The 22,597-nt window shown below is 39.2% G+C and overlaps 1 protein-coding gene across 2 annotated transcripts in view; it reads right to left on the bottom strand.

Annotated features, from left to right (window-relative positions):
• GRID2 (glutamate ionotropic receptor delta type subunit 2) overlaps positions 1 to 22,597 on the bottom strand; it is a 783,779-nt gene that overhangs the window by 298,734 nt on the left and 462,448 nt on the right. For both annotated transcript variants that reach the window (XM_035325267.1, XM_035325268.1), the window contains one exon: positions 7,975 to 8,259. In XM_035325267.1, coding sequence (XP_035181158.1) covers positions 7,975 to 8,259 — 285 coding nt within the window. The remainder of the gene's footprint in view (positions 1 to 7,974; positions 8,260 to 22,597) is intronic.

Below are 22,597 nucleotides of genomic sequence, written 5' to 3'. Positions count from 1 at the left end.
AATTAACCAGCCTGCTTGGGCACGGTAGGGGGGAATGCTCTCGTTTAAATTCACAGTTTCACAGAGCTCTTTATGTGACCATCCTCAGTATCTACAGATCTCACTGCTCTCCTTCTTGAGCTTGTTTTTTATTTTGGGACTTTCCCCCAAATCTTCTGTCAGACTGAGCTTGAGACATCTTTTTACTCACGTGAGCAGGCACCTCACTGCTTCCTTTATCCCTCCCCAGTGCACAAATAATCTGAACCCCCTGCTTATGCTGAGGACTAAGAGGATAAATCCATGTGGAAGTTTCTGTGAGAGCTTCCTCTAAGTCTTTTCTGCTGCTAACCTCCTTCTTTTCCTTCCAGCAGTTTTCAATTATTTCTTCAACCTCCACTTGCTATGAGACTGCCTCCTTTAACCTCCCTCACACAGTAAATCTGCCTCATAGCAGCCCTAATTTATTTTTTTCTTTGCAGAATTTAAAATTAAATTACCACCTAAGTGACTGGTAAATATCCACTGCCAAATATACGCAGTTAATATGATGCAAATCAATGACAATGCTTGAATATTGAAGGTACACTGGGTAGAAAAACATAAGGTTAGGCCAGAAATTCAGACGGAGAAGTGGATTTCAAAACTTCTTTTGTTTTGCATATGAAATACAGAAAGATTTTAAAATATCACTACCACTGCAATAAAAGAGAATAGTAAATAAGGCAAAATTATTTCCCAAGAAACAATCTTATTCCCCTAACCTTTCTAGATAAAGTGCAGAATCTTCCTATCTGCTCTGGCACCAACAAAACATTAAAAATAAATGTTTTCAAATCGCTAGACTTTCTCACTTTTATCTTAGAAATGCGGAGATACCTACATTGTAAACTGCACAAAATTCACAATTAGGTTCTTGCAGTGATTGCCCGGTTTCTTCATAACACACTTACTACTATACGTATCTACGTATTCCTGGAATGTACAGTGAGCTGTAAACTGCCTGAAGAGAAAGACTTGAACTGGAAAAGCTTGCCCCTTGTTGATACACCACAGTGATAAATAAAAAAAAAAATAAAAATCAACAATATGCTAGTATTCTAGGTAAATTACTCTGCTCATATAGCCTGGGTGTTCACATTCAGATCTCAAACGATTATTTCATTTGTTTCCCTCTGCGATTTAACACCGTGAACGTGTAAGAGTCTTTTTCATGTTAATATTTAGGAACTGGCCATAGCAGATGCATGTCTGTAGTGAGCCAGGATTTGCATTATTTACTGTTACAAACTCCATTTGGACTTGAGACTATAAAGATGTAACAACTTGATCAAAATATTTACAGATGTCAGTGGCTCTTCTCACAAATCTAAACTCAGTGATTTCCAGAGGTATAAGTTATACACTTACATTATCTTTTCTGAAAGTGCTTTTACTGAAAAGGCTGTTGATGGTCCTAGGGACAAGTCCAGAGGCTTAGTGTCTCTGTCCATTCCCTACATTTGAAAGAGGGAGATGCAGAGCTACCTTCTGCAGCACAGTGATCCTACCACTTGAGATGAGCAGTAAGAACTAAAAGAGTAGAAGCTAATATGGCTGCTTAAATGAAGTAAACTTGGCTTGTACATCCTGTGTGGACAGTAATTTTAATAGCAGGTTGAGAAAGGCATCAATCTACTGGAGAATTTTGTTGTATTTCATTCCACTTACTCTTTAACTGTGAAAAAAACCCTGTCCTAAATGGTATTTGCAGAAGCACATGATTGTCCTGGAACACTTTTAATATCCTCATATGAAATTTTTTTGAACAAAATCAGATTTCATGTTCTGGGCAGGCCTTTATCTTGTTTCACTTCAAGGAACAATACATGCTGAATAGAAGGGGCCTGACTGCACTAAATTCACTGGAATTTGATCTAGATCATCCCAAGCAGACAGCAAGAATGTGGGGAAAGAGACTCAACTCATTCTGATTTTTACAAGTTTATCTGAGCTTATACGCTAAAGGCAAAGATACAGTTTTAATAAATGAAATACAAACAAACTCCACCTAGGTCTGCTTAAGGTAAAATGTCCTCTTTTTCATCTCTTCTCTCACTTACTCTGCTTCTGCATTAGCCCTTCATTTGCAGTTTACTAAATTCTTTTAGTTAGCTTAACTGTGTGAAGCAGAAAAATATTTTTACTGTTATCAAGAAGTGCGTGTGTGTGTTTAAATAGCCAACCTAACTAGAATTTTACTTGAAAAAAATATCTATCAGTTAAAAAATTAGGTGTCAGTTATTCCAGAAATGCTTTTCTGCATTTCTGCTTCTTTAACATCCAGCTGGCTATGAGTTACTGAAATAATTGCTTCCCCCAAAGACTGACTTTCTCCATCGGTAAAGGCACTTTAAGTATACTTGAATCTTCTAGCATTTAGCTGGAAGAAGTGTTAAAATGTTAAAACTGAATATACTTGTCTACTGCTATTCAAAAAGAATCTGGCATTTTTACAAAAGGATAACATCCAGCAAATAACTCTCTGCCCTGCAGAAAGACACATTTCCAGCTATAAATAATACTCTAACTCCCTGATAGTGAAGAAGAATCTACGATAGACTGCAAGATAAAAATCAAAAGCAATTTATAGGATTAAGAAACTACAACATTTATATATTGACACACAAATCAGCCTCTTTTAAAGGTGCAAGGGATCTGGTTTATCACAGTTACTTACTTCGGACATGAGCATAATTTTACTCTAGGAAAATTTACTGTAAATATCAAACACATTTTTTTTCACATAACAAAAATATTACTGGAAATAATTCCAGCAATACAACTAAATTATTTTGCAATAAATTGTTAAATTGAATCACTGAGAAATGATTTCTTAATGAAACTCTTCTTGTTGCCGGAACCAAGCCAACAGCATGTTCATATTTTCTAACGTACAAAAAGGTAGGATCAATGAGAAAAAATAAAGGATTAACACATCAAAATCTATATTCCCATTAATTCTCATGTGCTATTTAGTGCTATGGAGACATGATTTAATGTTACACTTTCTACCTTGAAAAGGAAAGATCACTATATGCAAAAACAACTGGGGCAAGAAATAGGTCTGTTTGCACAAGTGTCAGTTCTGCAGAGGACTGAATGATGTATTTAGCTTTAAATAAATGAACAATATCTTCCTTATTATAAGATTTGAATTTAATCCTAATGCAAGTGTTAGTCTCCCACCTACTTTAATATTTAATACTAAATGTTACTTTAAAAATGTTTAATATCAACTGCTGCAAGCAGTTGAAGGGAGCAAAGCTTCCATCGAGCACTGAAGTCTAGGTCTTTATGAGCTGAAAGAAGAAAAAAACAGTATTGCAGTAGATCCTCTCAGGCAAGGTGAGGAATGGGACTGGTGGCTTCCTGCAGGGAACTGCATCCACGCTTTGTTGTGCTGACACATTGACCACTGGGATGCTTCACCCCCAGGGCCTCTGTCCTGTATCTGCACGCCTAGTCTTGATTTCTGTCTAAAACAGGCACAGAAGCCAGTGTTTCCTTGCCCAAAGCTCTTTCAGGGTTCTTGGACCAACTGGCCTTTATAAAGCCTAAACTGATGCTGGGCTTATTTATTTTTAGTATTTCACATCTGTAGACCCATCCCAACAACTTACTTTCTTAAACATCACAGTCACTGAATGATTAGAGTTGGATGGGATTTCAGAAGGTCATGTAGTCCAACCTCCTGCTCAAAGCAGAGTCAACACTGAATTCAGATGTCTCCACACTATAATCCATTAACAAGCGATTGCAGCTCCTCATTTTATGCCCTTGCTTTCCATCCCACCCCTCTTTGGTCAATACAGAACCTGGGAAGAAAAACTGTGTCCTGCTAACATACTGGAAATGCTTTGATTATATCAGTAAAATAGCAGGAAAAGGGGAGAAAAATTACACAATTTGTTAAGATTTATAATAAGCTCCTGGCAAGATTGCTCACTAGGGACTGCTATGAGAATAGCGTCATCCCAGGTATGAGGAAAACTACTGCTGTAGATCAAAAACTGGCTAGGAGAATGAAGAACAGGTGAAATACTATGTCAAACCTAATGATTTCACCTGAAACAGAGTAGCGAGGAATTACAGAGACATTACAGTATCAGAAAGAAAGAGACAGAGAACAAGTCTCATAGTAATGAGAATAACAAGAGGCCTTGAGATGGTAATCTGAAACTTCTGCTCTCTTGTTCCTTATTAAAAGGGGAGGAGGAGATATTCAATGAAATAGCAATGTAAGAATGTATAAAGAGACTGAAGGAAGCATAATGAGAATACAGAAACTGCTTGTTGCCTTAGGATGGCTTTTCAAATCAGGGAGTTAGCACAATTTAAAAAAACATTTGCCTTTGCACAGATAACAACCCTACATAGAGTTACACATTAAATTAAAACAAATTGCATTTAATATCTTTCTTTTCACAGTACTGGATCCCAAATACCCAAAAAAAAGTCCAAGAAAAACAGAAAGAAGAAACAACAAGCCCCACAAATAATTGGAGAGGGACAGCAGCCTGCTTAGGATATACAAAATATAGATTTTTTTGTACCTTTTCCTGATGTACATGACAGTAGTCCCTACTTAGAGTCAGTTTACCAATCCATCTATTTTGACACCAAGGCGAGCGGCGTTGGGGCAGACACGCTGTGCAGTGGAGCAGGGGATCGTGGCGGGCAAGGGGTTCCCTGCATCGAGGCAGCCGAGGGAGCTGCCAGGACCCAGAGGCCCTCGCGAGGATGGCTGACAAAGCATGGGCAGAGCCTGGAGCACCCTCCTCTGTCTTACAAAGGCAGCCCCTGGGGAGCATGAATGATCAAGAGGTCAGCACAGCAGGCTGTGCAAGAAGGATGCTGAAGCTTAGCCAGCTTGACCAGGGGGCAATGGTATCCACCTGGCAGAAGGCCATGGCCTCCAGGAGCTCAGCTCCCACCACAGCCAATGCAGCCTCTCAGAGCTCTGGGGGGAACATGCTGCCACCGTGGTGTCCGGCTGCTGTGTGTGCATCAATTATTTTTCAGTGGTGTATCTCAATTATTTTTCAATGGTCTTGGGAATCCAGAGGTCCCAGTTAACTGGAAGTGCTAAATGTGGTCCCAGTTTTCACGAAGAGCAAGAAGGAAGATCTTGGCAATTACAGGCCTGTCAGTCTCACTTCAGTGCCTGGTAAAATTATGGAGATTATTCTAGGACGTATTGAAAAACACAGGACAATGCAGTCATTGGTCAGAGCCCACATGGGTTCACTAGGGGAAGGTCATGCCTAACAAACTTAATTTCCTTCTACAACAAGATCACCCAGCTAGCTAGTTGACCAAAGGAAGGCAGTCGATGCAATCTTTCTGGATTTCAGTAAAGCTTTCGATACTGTCTCTCACAGTATCCATCTGGACAAAATGAGCAGAATACAGTTAGATAAAAGCATAATAAGATGGGTGAATAACTGGCTGACAGGTCAGGCCCAAAGTGTTCTTGTAAATGGGGCTACATCAGGCTGGTGACCTGTCACCAGTGGGGTTCCCCAGCACTCCATTTTAGGACCAGTCGTCTTCAATGTTTTCATAAATTATTTGGATGAAGGACTTGAAGGTTTTTTGAGCAAGTTTGCAGATGATACCAAACTGGGGGAAGCTGTTGACTATGCCAAGGGTGGTGAGGCTTTGCTGAGAGATCTGGACAGATGAGAGAGCTGGGCAATCGGCAACAATATGAAGTTTAACAAGAGCAAATGCTGTGTCCTGCACCTGGAAGGGGCAACCCTGGCTACACGTACAGACTGAGAGACGAGGTGCTGGGGAGCAGCCCTGCAGAAAGGCATCTGGGGCTTCTGGTCAACAGCAAGCTGAACACGAACTGGCCGTGTGCCTTGGTGGCCAGGAGGGCCGGCCGTACCTTGGGGTGCATCAAGAATGGCAATGCTAGCTGGTTAAGGGAAGGGACTGTCCCTCTCTGCTCTGCACTGGTGTGGCTTCACCTTGAACACTGTGCAGTTTGGGGCACCACAGTATAAGACAAAAATAAAGCTGTTAGAAAGTGTCCAAAGGAGGGCAACAAAGATGGTAAAAGGTCTAGAGGGGGGAAGTCACTTGGATTGTTCAGCCTGGAGAAGAGCAGACTGAGGGGAGGCCTCATGGCAGCCCGCAGCTCCCTCACGACGGTACAGAGGGGCAGGCACTGAGCTCTGCTCTCAGGTGACCAGCAATAGGACCCCAGGGAACAGCTTGAAGCTGTGACAGGGGAGGGTCAGGCTGGATATCAAGAAAAGTTTCTTCACTGAGAGGGTGGTTGGGCAATGAAACAGGCTCCCCAGGGAAGTGGTCACGGCACCAAGTCTGCTGGAGTTCAAGAAGCATTTGGACAACACTCTCAGATACATGCTCTGATTTCTGGGTAGTCGTCTGGGGACCCAGGAGCTGGACTCGAAGACTCTTGTGAATCTCATCCAGTTCAGATACTCTATGATTCTATAAACACAGCATTACGTGTAGCCTACTGAAGTCAGAAAAGCAGAGAAGATGGTGGGAAGACTTACTATTCCTCTCATGTCACATCTGGGGAAGATGCATCACTGAATTAGCTACTGGTCTGAAACTTATTCCTTGCAGGCAGACATTTGCATTATGTAACACAAACCATAACAGGATTTGTATCCAGAAATCAAGGACAGAATGACATGAGTCTGAACTGCATTCTCAAATTAAAAAGAATGAAACTTGAGTAATTTTAAACTAGTGTTTATGAATACAGTTATTAAAAAAATCATTAAAGTTTGATTTTTAAAACAAATACATGCAAAAGGATATCTTTTATCTGGCACAACTACGGTCTTCTTCAAAGACACACTGGTACTTAGATGCATAAAACAAAAATACTCTGCAAGCTTTACGGTTTGTGTGCATGTTTCTGATCTATGGCTGGTGCTTTTAGGTGCTGCTTTGTTATAAATAGGAACTCTCCTATTCATCATTTTTTATATTTCTAATTTAAGAATTTATTACGTAGCCAAGGAACAAAATTCAATAACACCTGACCTGAATGAACCAGTTATTATGCACAGCAAATCGCTGAAGTGAGCTTTTTTCAACAACTTGAAGATTTAACTTTAAAAATAAAGTTTTGAAATGTTCATCCAAACGAGTCAGGGTTACTTATGAATAATGGATGTGTCTGAAGAAAACCAGTCTGGTTTCAAAGCAATTTTTGATAGAAAAAGATCATAAAATTAGTTAGATAACACATCTATTCTACAGCAATCTGTCTAGTTCTCCTCTCAGCAATAGAAGATATTTGGACTGAACTTGGCTGAATCACCAAGCTGGATGGCACAGTCTAACTTGTGATGCCATCGTCTGTGTCTCACTTACTCTATTACACAGCCACTGTCAATTCAGCACATTTCAGAAACACTGAATGCACTCAAAAAAGAAGGAACATTGTCTTCTCCAGCCCTCCTCTTCATGTGCTTCACTCTACAGAAGCTCTCTCTACAATTTTCACATTTAGAAATAGCAGCTTGTTCTTGGTGAGGTCTCTGTCTTACATTCACTGTTGCCTCAGCTTCTGACCATTAACTGTAAGCCCATAAAACATAAGAGATTCACCACACAAAAAATAATTCTACAGAATCTTACCTGTTATCTCTTGAACTGTCACCTTGTATTTCCATATACTCCATAAAACAAGAAAACATGCTAAAATATTTACAGTTAAAACACCGGCAGAATAGAAAGCCAGGTAAGCTCTCCATTTATCAGCTAACTCTAACAAAGAAGTCATCAAATAAACCTGTGAACACTGATGGATTTTAGAAATAGATTTCTCTGAGGTAATGTGAAATGCTGAGAGAACCATAAATGTTTAGAAGCAAAACATTCTAGCAGAGGACAAAGATGTAGTGTGACTGCTTTCTGTAGTATTATGGATTTGACAGAAATTGCCCGGCTAATACTTACCATAGTCATTATCATAAAAAATGATGAATTTCTGCCAGGCATATTCCGTGATCACCCTCAAGATGACATCATTCAAGTAGACAGGAGGGCGGACAGATAGAGTGTAGTCATCATTGCGGTTGCTCCTGGTGAGACCACATCCGCTCCTTGGTGTTCCTGCCGTTGAGCGCTGGATGAAGAGGTGAGGGATGTGCATGGCGTCTGCCAGCGACTGCAGGGATCCCGCTGACGTGCAGCCAATGGAGCTCACAAGGGCCAGGATGCCTTGGTTCATCAAGTCACAGGCTATAAGAAAACACAGAGGTATTCAAGGTGATGAGAGCATAGGGCCTATTTTTGCTGTTGAAATGCAGACACTGCACAGTTTTAACCGTGTGAAATGCGGATAAAATTTTGTACATTGAGTAATTCACTCAAGTCATGAAGATTCTCTATTCACTTTGAGCTGTCTTATGGTGAAAGCTGAAAGACCGCCCCATTTACCTTGCCTAGAAATGGGACTCTCTTCAAAATGGGACCTACCCTGGACCTTCTGAGGAACATTAAGAGAAAATTACAGCTGCTGAATTAACATGGCTTCCCAAGGAGATAAGCACTCTTCAAAGTCTAGCACAACAGCTCCATGAATAGCATCTTTGCATTATACAGAGAAAACCTGAAGAAATAACAGCCCAGCCTTGCTGTCAACTTTTGAAGACAGCTGAATATGATTACATACATTAACTTATCCAAGCAAAAACAGAGTTGCTTTTGGGTTCTAAGAGAAGCAAACAACAATCTTATGTAACTTATCCTTTTGGTATATTGTCCTTTTGTTTGTTTGTTTGTTTGCCTTAAAAAACACAAAAGACTAAAATAAAATGCTTTCAAAGTTCAGTGATCAGTATGCACATTCATTCTTTTTACTTCTTTAAGAAAGGCATGGTGTTGCTTACACAGAAAGGAGTACCTTGTAACTAATGGTCCATTTAACGAGGGCTGAGTTGCAAGCAATGTGAAGTACTATACAAATGACAGCCACATTAATACCAGAGGTGTTTATCATGATTAATGTTAATGCAATCAATAAATATCAAAAGAATTAATAATAATTAGGCCTGTAATTTTGAAGCATTACCCTGCGAAACAAAGTACAGTCAAGTGTTTATGTTGGGCTTCTAATAGAACTGAGAGCTTGAATGAGGAAACAACACAAGCTTGTAGCATAATTCCCCAGAGTACACCCAAGGCTAAATTTTGAAATACTCAATTTGCCACTGGCAAAACTACACATGCAGTTAACCTGCATTTACACATGGAAATTCGGTAATGGGATGGTAACGAGTAATATGCATTTACATATGCAAATCTAATACAAAACCGTGCAATTGCTTATCTTGCAGGAATATTCTGTGCACACAACAGGTGCAGGCAAAAACAAAAAACCCACATGTGAGAATACATTTCCCTAAAAATACAAAAATATACTAGCATCAGCCCTGTTGTCTCACATCATATGGCTCTTACTCACAGTGAGTAATGTTTTACTCTGCAAACACTTATTGATCACAATAGGAATATTTACAACGTGACAAATGATTCAACCTGAATGGAGTTACTGCAGTCAGGTCCATGGGGAGCTTGGCTTTCTAGCCAAAGTATGGCACTGGAGGCCATGAATGCAGAGAAATACGTTAAAAAGCCAGCACATTATTCTAATTAAGATTCAGAGATCTGGAACATGCCATGATTGATTCCTAGGGCACACTGATGCCACTGAGGCTCTGACTGATGGGAACCCTTCATGCAGATAAATATGGGAGGACAGGTGTTCTCACAGAGTGGCTTCCAAGTGTTTTGACTTCAGAAAATGTGTTCCTTTGTATATGTTCTGAATATACCGCAGCTTTTGGAGCAGCTGATGAGCTTAAGGTTAAAGGTAATAGATCCTCAATACTTACAATTATCCTTTTTCAGAAAGTTATCAAATTATTATTGGTAACTGGGCAAAAAAGTATCAGTGTATCACAAGTTTCTAATATTCAGAACATCTTAAAACAATCTCATTAGCTATTTATCTAGTATGCTGTTTGTTTACATTCCTCATCATCCTTACTTTCACCAAAGGTAACAGGCTTGTCTAGTTGTGTTTAGGTAGATCCTGAATCTCTTTCCTGATACAGTTCTGCATAGAGTATTGCAATATTTAGGTTGTATACCCCAATAAGAATGCTACCACATGAGAGAGAAACTATTTTTATTGATATTGATCTATCCATTGATAAATACCTGTAGTACTTATATGCCAATAGATATCCTTACAGCTAGATATCAACAGATAAATAAAATCAACACTAGATTTTGCAAAAGCCTACTTTTAAATCAATGAAAATTTACAAAGTCCCGATATCATCCACTTCAATAAAATATGGAGCATGACCTTCCAGTGTCTCAAATATAACATTAAAAAATATACCAGTTGGACCTCATTACAAAAATCACTTGGATACGTGTACACTTGCAGGCGTACTTCAGACTGAGCACAATCAGCGCACTCACAGTACTATGAAGTGGGAAACATGCTTTTTGTGAAACATGTTACTGAAGCATGAATGGGAAGAAAGCAGCACGGAACACTTAGCTCCATGGGGCCAAATGCTAATACCAGCAAACAAACTGAATAAAGGCTTAAAATCTTCCCTCTTGACATTGCACCATATTTGTTACAATAGACTCAGGGCTGAAGTTGCCTTTTTGGCTCGTTCTTCCGTTACGTGCCTATGAGCACTGTGTTGGGCTGGGGCAATATGCACTTAGTTATGCTCACAAATGGTCTTATTTCTGTACACTTAGAGACTATTTAATACAGAGTTAGATGCTGGGAAAGGATATCTTGCCATCCAAAACTGTTCATTGACTATTACCTCCTTAGAGGTTGTATTTCCAAGCTGATGCTTACTCAACTGCCAATATGATCAAGGTGTATTAGTCTGAAACCAATTACAGAAACAAAAATATTGCTGGATCTTTTAAGACCTTTCTCAGGACAGAAGAAATGTCAAGATCAAATGCACTTGTACACACTTACCTTGCAGGCTTAACATTGAAGGAACACAGAATTAGCAGCAGTGTTTATTAAACGCTATTGTTTCATAAGTTATGTCTGCACAGAAGTTGTCCAGACATTAATTCACCAGCATAACTACCAGATAACAGATGCTATTAAAAACTGGATCTTCACCAGGTAAAAGAATAAAATGGATTGGATTTTTACACATTGTGTAGAGAGAATATCAGGAATTACTACAGAAGAATTTCAAGTATGTCTCTATTGCAGAGGTACATACCGACTCTCTCTTGTATAATACACACTTGCAAGTACACAGCCTTATGTTTCACTCTTCGCTTTATTGTTTTTCTCAAAATGCAAAGTTACTGAATTTCCAACAGTGGTGGGCTTATTGCCGGTAAAAAATAAAGTAAATAAAATAAAATAAAAATCAATCGTTCTGAGTAAAGTCTCTTCTAAGTTAGTTTAGCATGGCATCTAAAGAAATAAAATAAAAAAATAAATAAATAAAAAACTAATTTTGTGTTCAGTATGTTATTTTTTAAAATAAAGATCACAGCCAATGCAATTTGAATTAAATCATTTATATCTAGTCTATCAGTTGTATAAGCTCTTCCAGCAAAGCAGAATTTAAATAGCTATGGTTACAAATGTGTCTTTAAAATGTTTTCTCTCTAAAAGGCAAACAATGGTTGAATCTTAAATAAATACTGGTTGCTGTAATTCAGGAAAAAAAAAAAGCAACAAAAAATCTATACCAAAAAGGAAACTGTTTTGTGCAGGAATAAATAAGAAACAATAAAAAAAGGACTGAGATTTAACTCTTGTTATTAATGGGACCATTTTCTTACTCATTTTTCACTGTTTTTTTATGATAATAAATCATAACAAATCAGCCTCATATGCCACAAACTGACAAGCCAAATGGAAAAAGTTTGTGCAAGATCTCTAGAGTCTTCAGTACAGCCTAACTTTGCTCCCACTTAAATTGCTGGTTAAACAAAAGTCAGAGCAATTCTTCATATTATTATTTTCTAAATGCTACATAGTGTGTGTAAAGCATGGGGGGGCAGCCCTTTAAGTAATCAGAGGTGTATTCTAGAGTCCTTTTCATTTTTTATAATTTAGAAACTACATTAGTATTCTTTGATAAGTACATGCTTACTAACCTAGCATATGCTAAGGGAACAGAATCTAGATCTAAATTCCATTCCAAATAATCAGTCCTGGTCCATTGGACTTGACTTGCACATCCCAATGTCATTCCCCTAGATGTCCTTTTCAAAGCTACCATCATTTCAGTTTCTCTGCCCTTGGGCTGTTTCCACGTTTTATAAATGTAGAGCAGTACCTCTAAGCTATTTAGCTGAATGTGAAGCTGGAGAAACAAGTCTTTTCCCTGGTATCTCTGAGATGGAGAGAGACAGGTTATAACCAGTTTTCCCTGTATATCTGCCCTGTGTTCCAGAAGTGCTCAGAGGATTCTGAAACCAGGAGGGCTCTACGTGAGCGGGACAAATCAGAAGACCAAGGGACCACAGTGTGCAAATTCATCCTTTCAAAGACTAAGGAATAACAATAACTCTGGATTTCTTCTGAGATGTTCTCATCCCTCCAGTAAGTGGCCATGCTAACCATAAAGCAGTGTTTTGCCTACCTGTCACCTTTAAAACAGCCCCAAAACATTCATGAATTCATTGCAAAAATGGGTTCACCTGAAAAAAAAATACACATGAAAACTTAAAAGAAGTTCAAACAGATAAACTATGGGGCTTTCTGTTTGGTGTTCATAATCTCAGATGCAAGATGTAGGATAAAATGTGATTGTGAGGCCCATGATCAAGTGAGTCTACTTTCAAACTTTCATTAAATCTTTTTAGTCACTTTTGGATAGCAATTCTGCTCTGGCAAATTATTCTTCCCTCATAACACAACAGTTCATCCCAGACTTAGAACTGAATTAGTTCAAGATGAGTGACAGCAGATTTTTAATATATCCTGAAAACTATTCAGAAGGAAATAAGAGTAAGATGTGAGGAAAAAAAAAAATGCGCTGTTCTTTGGATTTTAAAGAATATTCTCATCTGCAATGCAGTTAAAAGTCTGTCCTTTTTCTTTTTTCTTTCTTTTTTTTTTTCTTTATAGGGCTATAGAAAGCCTTTTCATTTATATTTTATCTGTAAACATTAACCAATCCTCCCCTCCTCCACTACTCGACTTGGAATGCTAACAGGGTTTTAAATTCACTTGTAATTAACCTTTAAGGGATTTTAGTTTGTCCTGACTATAAAAAAAAATTGTGTTTAAGTTTTAACAGATGTGCTTCCTAACCCCTGGGGTTTCTTTGTGTGTGAAAAATCATCCAAAATTCTGCTAAAGAATAAAATTAAGAGCAAAAAACATTACTAGAAAGAGCATTTGCATCTCTGGTGCACAAAAACACCACAACCACTTTTGAATGTTTTTATTAAAAAGCCTCTTATGAAGTCTGTTTTGAGTCAGATTTCCTTCCTTAAACAGGCTTTGCCAATTATGGTAACGTTAAATCCATCACATTAAAATTTAATAACTCATCTGAGCCTTGAGAAATAAACTAGAAATCTCACAAGTTTGAAGGGCAGTAAGATGTACACAAATCTTACTTTGACACCATCTTTTGCAGGGTGCATTGAGAGAGCTTGAAGTAAGCATAGCTTGCAAAAGCCAAGCTTCAAAGGCTACCAAGTGGAAAGCTCAACAATATCTCTCTTTGGACAGAAGTCCAGATTTATTTATTTTACCTGTAAGCCTATCTGCAGATTTTCTATCAAATTCTAGAGAGACACACACTGCACTTGCCTTGCCAAGTTATCACACCAGGCAGAGAAACAATAGTGAGATTTCTTATCCTTAACATTTCTCAAATCTGTCTTCACCTGGCATTCAACAGTTGCACCCAGGCCTTGGCTCAGAGGAGTGATATCTGCTCACTCTTTGAGCAGCCCTGAACCGCCTGAAAAACATTTCAAAATAGTATTTCAAAGAAGTTACATAGCCACAAAACCTTAGCTGAAGAATAGCTGCCATCTCCACTAGCACGTGTAGACGAGTATATTGTAGAAAAGTACCGCTGCTTTTTAGATTGCCTGTGGTTAAGAGGTGTAGAGAAGCTGCAGGGCTGGTAGCCCTGGCAAGAGGAAGGGGTGCCAGCTAGCACTGTTGTAGAGATGATCAGTGCACTGACAGATGAAGAGGAGCAGAGAAAACCAGGCGAAACCGATTAAAGCCAGGCAGTGACTTTCACTGGAGAAAGGGCAGAGGAACCACAAAATCAACAGCTTGATCCTGACATCCCAAGAAGGATAACAATCTGCAAAGTTAATGTAGCCCACTGAAAAATAAGAAACGTGTGGAAACTGGGGCCTTAACTGACATGAGTGACTCCAAAATTCTCCCTTCTTTGTGTGCTGAACCTTCACTGACAAGAGCCAAACCTCATCTGTTGCTAGCATTCTTGCTCCAACTGTTGGGTGAGCAATTTCCATTCATCCATTAAAGAAAACGAAAACTTTTCATTTCATGCATAACCCTCGGTGGATTATACTTGATTACCTATTTAATGATGAAGCATATATTACTTTAGTCTACCATGCAACTTCCTCCATCCCTTACTTTGTTCATTTTCGCCCTTGCACTATTGCTGAATCTTTTAATTTTCCTTACCAGCACTGTCTGAGAACTTATTAAGTAGCGCAGAGTGTCTTGATACCCTTTTTAATAGCTAGCTTGCCTGCTGCAGAGCAGAGAATTGCTGCATAGCAGCAATTATACGGAAACAAAAAGACTGAGTCTTAAAGAAGCTTAATATAAAATTAAAGACAATTTTATAAAAAGAAAACATCCTGGTAACATCACAGGGATTTACTCCAGTTCTGTGTTCTCTGAAAGTCTACGTAGAAATATTAGGGAAAAAACATCAACAAGAAATCATGTTTAAGCCTTGGCATTAGCATTTCTCATTTTATAGACTTGCTCAAAACAAGCCAGGGCAAAATTCTTGTAAGCGAATAAAACACTGATCTTAAACGCCATTTGACAAAAATCACACTTTCCTTGCCACCCATCAGCCAGATTGTCAGACAAGTTTCCCCTCCAGTTTTTCCAACTTAGATTTAACTTCTCCTTCCTACTTGTTTTTTCTTCCCCTAGTACAGAACATAGGTTTTCATCCTCCCATGGCCTGTTCTCACCCCCCTCCTTAGCATCTAGTCCAGCCAAAGCAACTTGTTCTTCCTCTTCATGTATCCCCCCTCCCTCTCTTTTGTTAATTTCCCCCACCTACTTCAACACATTTCCTCCAATACCAAGAAACAACATGATCTGGAGGCCTTGGCACCAGGCTGAGAATCTGAAGGATTGTATCCAGGTCCCACCTCTGACATTACTGTGTTAGATGATTTATTTGGGATGAGCAATCTCATTTCTCTTATGTTTTAGGGATTATGATCATAGAATCATAGAATTATTAAGGTTGGAAAAGTCTTCTCAGATCATCTGGTCCAACCCTCCCCCTACCACCAATGTCACCCACTAAACCATGTCCCTAAGCACCAAGTCCAACCTTTCCTTGAACACCCCCAGGGACGGGGACTCCACCAGCTCCCTGGGCAACCTGTCCCAGTGCTTGACTGCTGTTTCTGAGAAGAAATGTCTCCTCATTTCCAACCTGAACCTCCCCTGGCACAAATTGAGGCCTTTCCCTCCAGTCCTATCACTAGTTACCTGCGATGATACCTTGATAGACATGATAGATGATACCTTGATAAGACACTTTTGCATGATCTAAATGCAAAAGATAACACTCTTCCTCCCTCCCCCCAACCATTTTTCCCACGGTTAGAAGGCCCATTTCTCAGTATAATTCACATAGCCAGAAGTTGCTTTACATCCCCTCTCTTTCCTGAGTGCTAATGTTTCATAACTCCCCTTTCTTGCCCAGACTATTAGTATGGAGACAACAGGCTCTGCTGGAGAGATGCCGTGTGAAGCACAATAGCACAACCTAGTCCAGGGCAGACAAAAGAACACACAGCTGGTAGCATTAGCTTAATTGGAAGCCCTACAATGGAAAGAGCTGCCTGTGCTGCCCTGGATGATCTTGGCATTCTCCCAAGCACAGATATTACTGAACAATACTGCTCAAAATAAGACCATCCCCAAAGGAAAAGAAATCTGTGAACAGCAATCTGGGAGAGCTTTCTTTCCTACAGAGCAAACAGCAAAAGGGACAGTAGTCTTTTTTTTTTTTTTTTTTTTTTCCCCTTTTGGGGCTTTTAAAAGGAAAATTTTAAAAAACCAAAAAAAAAAAAAAAAAAAAAAAAAAAAAAAAAAAAGAAAAAAGGATTGATTTTATTACCCCCCCCCCCCCCTTTTTTTTTAAAGGCAATTCAGCAATTCTACTAGACAAGTGAATTGAGCAGAACAATTTGAAGACCAAAGAATACTAAGGCCAGATCTTGTATTTGCCATGAAAGAGAAAAACAGACCCTACATCAAGATAAAAAAGCTTTGTGTGAGAATGAAAAGAAAGCAAGGAAGACAGTACATCAGTTGCAAAAAATACATGGGTGTGAAAAACCTGAGAAGTCTGTAGGAGTTCAGAACATCACTTCCATTAGCAACTTAGCCACTCAAGAAAACCTTCGACGAGTCGAAACAACTACCACCATTATTATTTGCTAAGAATAGACATTGTGCTTATTTCGCTGACTGACACACAGAATAACAATCATGTTAAGAATAAAAATATCAACTACCTTTTATAGAACACTTTTTATTTGTAGCTCTGAAAATGCTTTGCAAAGAAGCTCAGCTTCTTCATCTCTATTTCACAGAAGAAAACAGATGTGCCAAGGGGAATTACTTGCCCAAGGTCAGAAAGCAAACCAAGGAAATTATTTTCCGTGCCAAGCTAAAACATGCACAAAGACTGAAAACAAGGTCTTTTGTTGGAGCTTTTCATTGTTTGTTTTGAGCATTAGTGTGTGACTAAAAGCGTTTTATGTTCTGAGCCTAATATAACCAAGCTTTATGAAAAGGGAAGATTTGAAAGGCAAAGCAATGTGGCCTACAACAATGGAATTGGATGACAAAGTTTCCCAGATGTGCAGTGACCCCAGAGCAGGCACACTCTTGGTTATGAGGGACGTGGGGCATGTGCCCCCACACTCAGAGACAAGCGAGTATGTAATGGGAAGTGAATGAGGCAAATAAAAGCAGAGACGTAGGTGGGAGACGGTCTTGGTGGACAAAACAGAGGTAGGAGACATGGGGAACGTACATTAAGCAGAAGTATTAAATTAAGAAGTAAGGGCTTCACAAAGAAATTACAAACACAATCATAAGGTATTGAAGTAAGAGGGGAGAATAAACTGCATGACAACTGGGAAATAAACTCTCATGATCACGCATTTTGAAGAATGACATACACTTGCTTTGACTGGTTATTAGATACCAGTGGCAGAGAGATCCAGCATCTCAGCATATATTACTTACAAACATCCTTAACGTGGTTCATGTCTGATACACAGCGCAATTGTTCCTAACAACCTCAAATTGTTTGTGTGTTCACTAACAACCACGTAAGATGGTGACAACACAGAAGAACACACTTAAAAAAGGATTAAGGGTGCAATGTGTACACAGAGAATGTACAAATTCAGAAAACAGAAGTAATGGAAGGCATGGGCATTAAAAAAAAAAAGAGAGAGAACCCACAGGTCCTCACACGGAACAATCAAGGAATAAGAAGAGTAAAGTGTTGTAATCACAGCCTTGAAGTCATAGAAATGGCTATTAAATGTTAGCTGGTAAGCAATGAGATGGTGAGATTTGCAGTTGGGAAGTAATAAATCCACGTAGGCGTCAAGGAGGAGGACGTCGGCTGCCGCAATGTGGAAATAATGGAAGAGAACTGGAGATACAGCGGGGAAGCCAGTGAAGATGGCCAATACATTGACAAATGTGTCAGCTGAAAGGGCATTGAGGAAAAGTCAACTTGGTGCATGTTACAGACAAAGCAGCAGCAGGGTCTGGCAGCAGCCTCAGCCTCTGAAGGGAAGGAGATAGAAGACAAAATGTGCCCGAGTTTGAGAGTCTATTTTTACGCTGTTACTCCAGGAATAATGGTGCAGTGTTCCTTTGGTGCCAGTTGCAACCTTTTACTGAGATTGCTTTGACTTTAATGGTTGCCAGAAATGCCAGAAAAAGACAGTAATGCATGTTTTCTTTTCCCTTGACTTTTCCCAATGTCACAGAAAAAGAAATTTGCATAACTCTGAAATAGAAAATACACGCTGACAATAAGGAACATTTGGGTAACGCTAAACACTTAACCTTAATTGGAAGCAGCAGTTGATCTAAACTACACACACCATGAACCCCCCACCAGTGCCAGGAGATTTTAAAATCTTCCCTGCCAATGAAGGGACGCACGTCCAACAGAAGACATTGCTGACCACTATCAGAAAACAACTGACATACATCCTATTTGGAACCAGAGGTAAAGCTCCTCTTTGCCTCTAAGTAGCATTTTCAAACTGTATCTCTCCCTGACAAACACAAAACTATGTGGGGTGTAAAAATACAAGGCATCTCAGAATCCAGAACTGGAGCAGATGTGGTTTTCTACATCTAGCCTGTCTAGTGGAAGACATCGATGCCAGGTGCAGGAATGCCACGTGGAGCGAAGCAATGGAACTGCTGAGTTTGCTTGCTCACTTTTCCCTCGATGCAAGTAATGATTTTCTTTCTAGGTCTCTTAAAAACCTTTAATCACTATTGCATCTAAGCACCAGCCCACTGTGCTACTTTGGATATTAGCAGCTTTCTTCCATTGCAGCTCTCAGGCCTCTGGGTTCAGTATTTCCTGCAGGGACTGACGTGACTTTCTCCCCTTTCTCCTGCTCTTTCATGAAATACACTGCTGCAGCAACTCTGTACAAGGGGAGTATCGAATCCTGTACAGGATTATATCTTCGTGACACTTTTATTCATTTTGCATTGGTATCACAAGTTTCAAGCAAGTAGTTCTGTCACTGCTGGATGTGACTGAGGACTGCATGAGGCTTGCTGTGTGAATTGAGAGCTCCTGGTTACAGACTGCAAGTAGCATTATTTTAGCCCCTTTTGCTATGCAGCCTCATGGTAGGAGGCACAAAACTCCCATCTAGTAGCCTCTGGTGCATCGTATCCATGGTGCTTAGCTCTAGTACTGAGTTTGGTGCCCATGTGGAAAAGAACACTTGCCACCATTTAGCTCTCATAGCTTGTAGGGATGCCCTGAAACTGGTACTAAACCAGAGTACTACACACCACCATCTGATCCACGGTACAATAGATATCATGCCGTATGACAGCCAAGGCAAAGAAATGAAAAGACCTGAAATAAATAACGTTTTTTTCATTCAAACGTATCCAATACTTTATGAAAGTATAGTAAAATTCCCATTATATCAAAACACAGGAATCATACGGCAGATTAAGCAGCACACATGAAAAGCTGAAGTTATAACACAAGCCTTTTTCTGCTCAGTTCTTAGTTAAGCAACAAGAGGCAGGTCTGTGTATGTGCCACTGTCATTCTGAATGCCTAACTGCTGTTTGAATCCTGCATCCACAATAGAAAGAGCGAGCGGGTTTCAAAAATGTTTCTTCAGGACTGAGTAAGGCAAAGTTTTCTTAGTAGCATGAGTGCTGCCAAGGGCATTGCAGGAAAGCCTGCACGGTCCTTCTGCCACTGGGCTGGTCTGATCAAAGAGCAGGCACTGCCTTGGTTTCCCACGGCATCTCATTAGTGTCCCGCAAGAGATGTTCTGCAGGAAAAAGGAAGGTCAGTTTTCATAAATTTAATTACAGATGACTAGCTGCCAAGGGTAAATAATTTTAAAATGCATTGTAATACATGAGTTTGCCTAATTCTAGTACATTATCCCACTGTTTATACATCTGTTTCTGCAGAACCTGTACAAAACAGAAGGGTTAAGCTTAGCAAATAGCTCAAACCTGTTCTCCTTTCAGCAGTTCTGAAAGGTGTTTTCTGACTTTTCCTGATTTTGGCCAAAGAATTAGTGAGGAGAGAGCCAAATACACTTCACCATTTTTCAATTTCCATACAATTATTTTCCTTTGTTAGGAGGGGGAAAATTATATACTAAGGCACTGTCAGTTTGCTTGCCTTTTTCTCTCATTCTCTCCCTATTACTCCTTTTGATACCTGCTTATTTTTAATGCACTCAATACATCTTTATTATTATTATTATTATTTCATTTAAATTTATTATTTTTTTTAGGAATGAGATGCAAGAATTTCTTGTTTGTTTTATCTGTGGCACACAAATATACATATACACAGACATATAAAATATCACACAACTATCTTCAACCTTAGCTTTTGCACAACAATACTCTGGGCCAAGCTGCATAAGCCAAATGCAAACCCAAGAGAAAGACTCAGGCTTCAACTTGAAGAGCAGTGTTATTTTTTCCCAGCCTCCATCTGGGAGGCTGCTGCCTGCATTTCTAAGCCTTTAAGCCATCCAACTGCAGAGAAAGTCTAAGGTCAGTCCTTTGTAAGGCTTCAATTAACACAGGCATATATTTAGTATTAGTGCAAGAGATGACCCAAAATCCAGTGATTTTGTCCCCACAATAGAAAATGAAAGCCTTTTCTAGCCTGAAATTGACATTTGAATTAATGCAGCTTTCATTTCTTATTATTTTCTATGAGCAGTGTCAGATACCACAGAATGATTTGCACAGAAGTTTGAAACAGGTATAAGGACTGTCAAATTACTACACTTTCCAAAGCAAGAAATAAAAGATAGACATAGGAGGGAGAAAAAAATAAATCTTATTCCTAATATCAGTGCCTTTCCTAGCATTCAAACCATTGTTAAAACCTGGTGATGTTAAAGAATGGCAAAAAACTTAGTCTCTTCATTCACCTCTAAGATTTGAAAAACCCAGAAACTGGTATTTAAAACACAGGGGAAAAAAAATATATATATATATATATACATATATATATATATAAAACTTCCCAGCCCTGTTGCCCTGTTCTCAGTCTTTATGTAGTTGAAAACCAAGGACAAAGCCTTGGAAGTGCAGTAAAGTGCTCTGTTTAAAGCAACTTCCCTATTAATTTAACGACCTCATTTATTTCTTCCAGTAAAAAACTTTTTTTATCCCCTCATTTTTTGGACTGCTTGGTGCCAGTCAGTACTGAGCACATCCCAAGACTGAGTTTTGACGGGGATCTAAAATTGCAATTACAACTACATTAAAGACCTTGGGAATGCCTCCCAGGTCTGGCATCATCCACCTGCCTTAATCTAACTCTACCTTGGGAAGCCTTCTTTCCCCAAAACTTCATTTCTCTTCAAAGGAGATGCAGGTATACAGCTTTGAAGAGACATAGATGGAATGCCTAGTACCTATTTTGTCAAAAAATAATTAAAAAAAAAATCTCTGCAGAAGAACAAACCACAGCCACAGCTTTGCCATGGAACTCCTGTCTTAACCTTACTTTTGATGTTTACCACATGGACAAACATCAGAGGACTTGTAGTGAAGTCCTCTCCATGAGCTTCCACAGAGGAGTCTGGGAGCTTGGTTCCATGTACAAATTCTTGGGAAGGTCTTAAAGTTTGCCATCAAAACCTGATTTGCCAGTGCCGCTGGAGATCAATGAAAGCAACCTAAAAAGCTTTTACAAAATACAGTGGAAGTCTCAGAGGGCTGCTGATCTCGTGCCATACTCATAGTTTGGCAGTTCTAGGATCTGATTCAGCTATTTTTCAAAAACAAACCATGGTTTGTTCTGAGATACAATCCCCAACGTACCATATCCAAGCACCTTGTAATCACACGTATACCGAAATGTCACTGTGTTGCATGTTTCTATCAGCAAAAGGACAGCTTTCTTTAACATGCAAATTTTTTATACCTGGGAGTATACCAGAAATAGAAGCTCCTTCTGGCTGCCGAATATGTAAACTGTCCATTGCCTTCGGTTATTGTCTTTTTGCTGTTAATTGGAACTGGCACAGGCTGAGGGATTCACACTAACACATCCTGCTGCAGAGCTAGGGACTACTGTTATTTGTAAATCGTTTTCTTTTTTTTTTTTCCACAAAGGAAGACTATAGCACATAATGCTGTTTCAGTGGACTGATACCTTTGTTTTATTTTTAATACATACAATGGCAAAGGGAATTGTTAACAGTACTGTTGTTATGAAAAATAGATTAGACAAAACAATACATTTCAGAGAGAATTCTGCTCACATGAAGAAAGATAAAATTAGAAAGGCAACATTCTAAAATACAGGGTATGACCACTTTCCTGCAGTTGAAATGAAGAGGATTAGCAAGTCTATGAATCCAAAACTTGCCCACTTAATGTGTGAATTTTTAAATAGCATGGCCTTAGGATGTTAAACAGGCCTGGACAAACTAGATCAGGGAAATCTTTACAATAAGAAAGACAGTCTGACATTTGGTAGGCAGACATCATTAGAGAAAAAATAAAGAACTG

This window comes from Oxyura jamaicensis, chromosome 4 (genome assembly GCF_011077185.1).
Source record: "Oxyura jamaicensis isolate SHBP4307 breed ruddy duck chromosome 4, BPBGC_Ojam_1.0, whole genome shotgun sequence".
NCBI classification, from domain to species: Eukaryota; Metazoa; Chordata; class Aves; order Anseriformes; family Anatidae; genus Oxyura; species Oxyura jamaicensis.
This window is presented reverse-complemented; position numbering and strand designations above follow the sequence as displayed.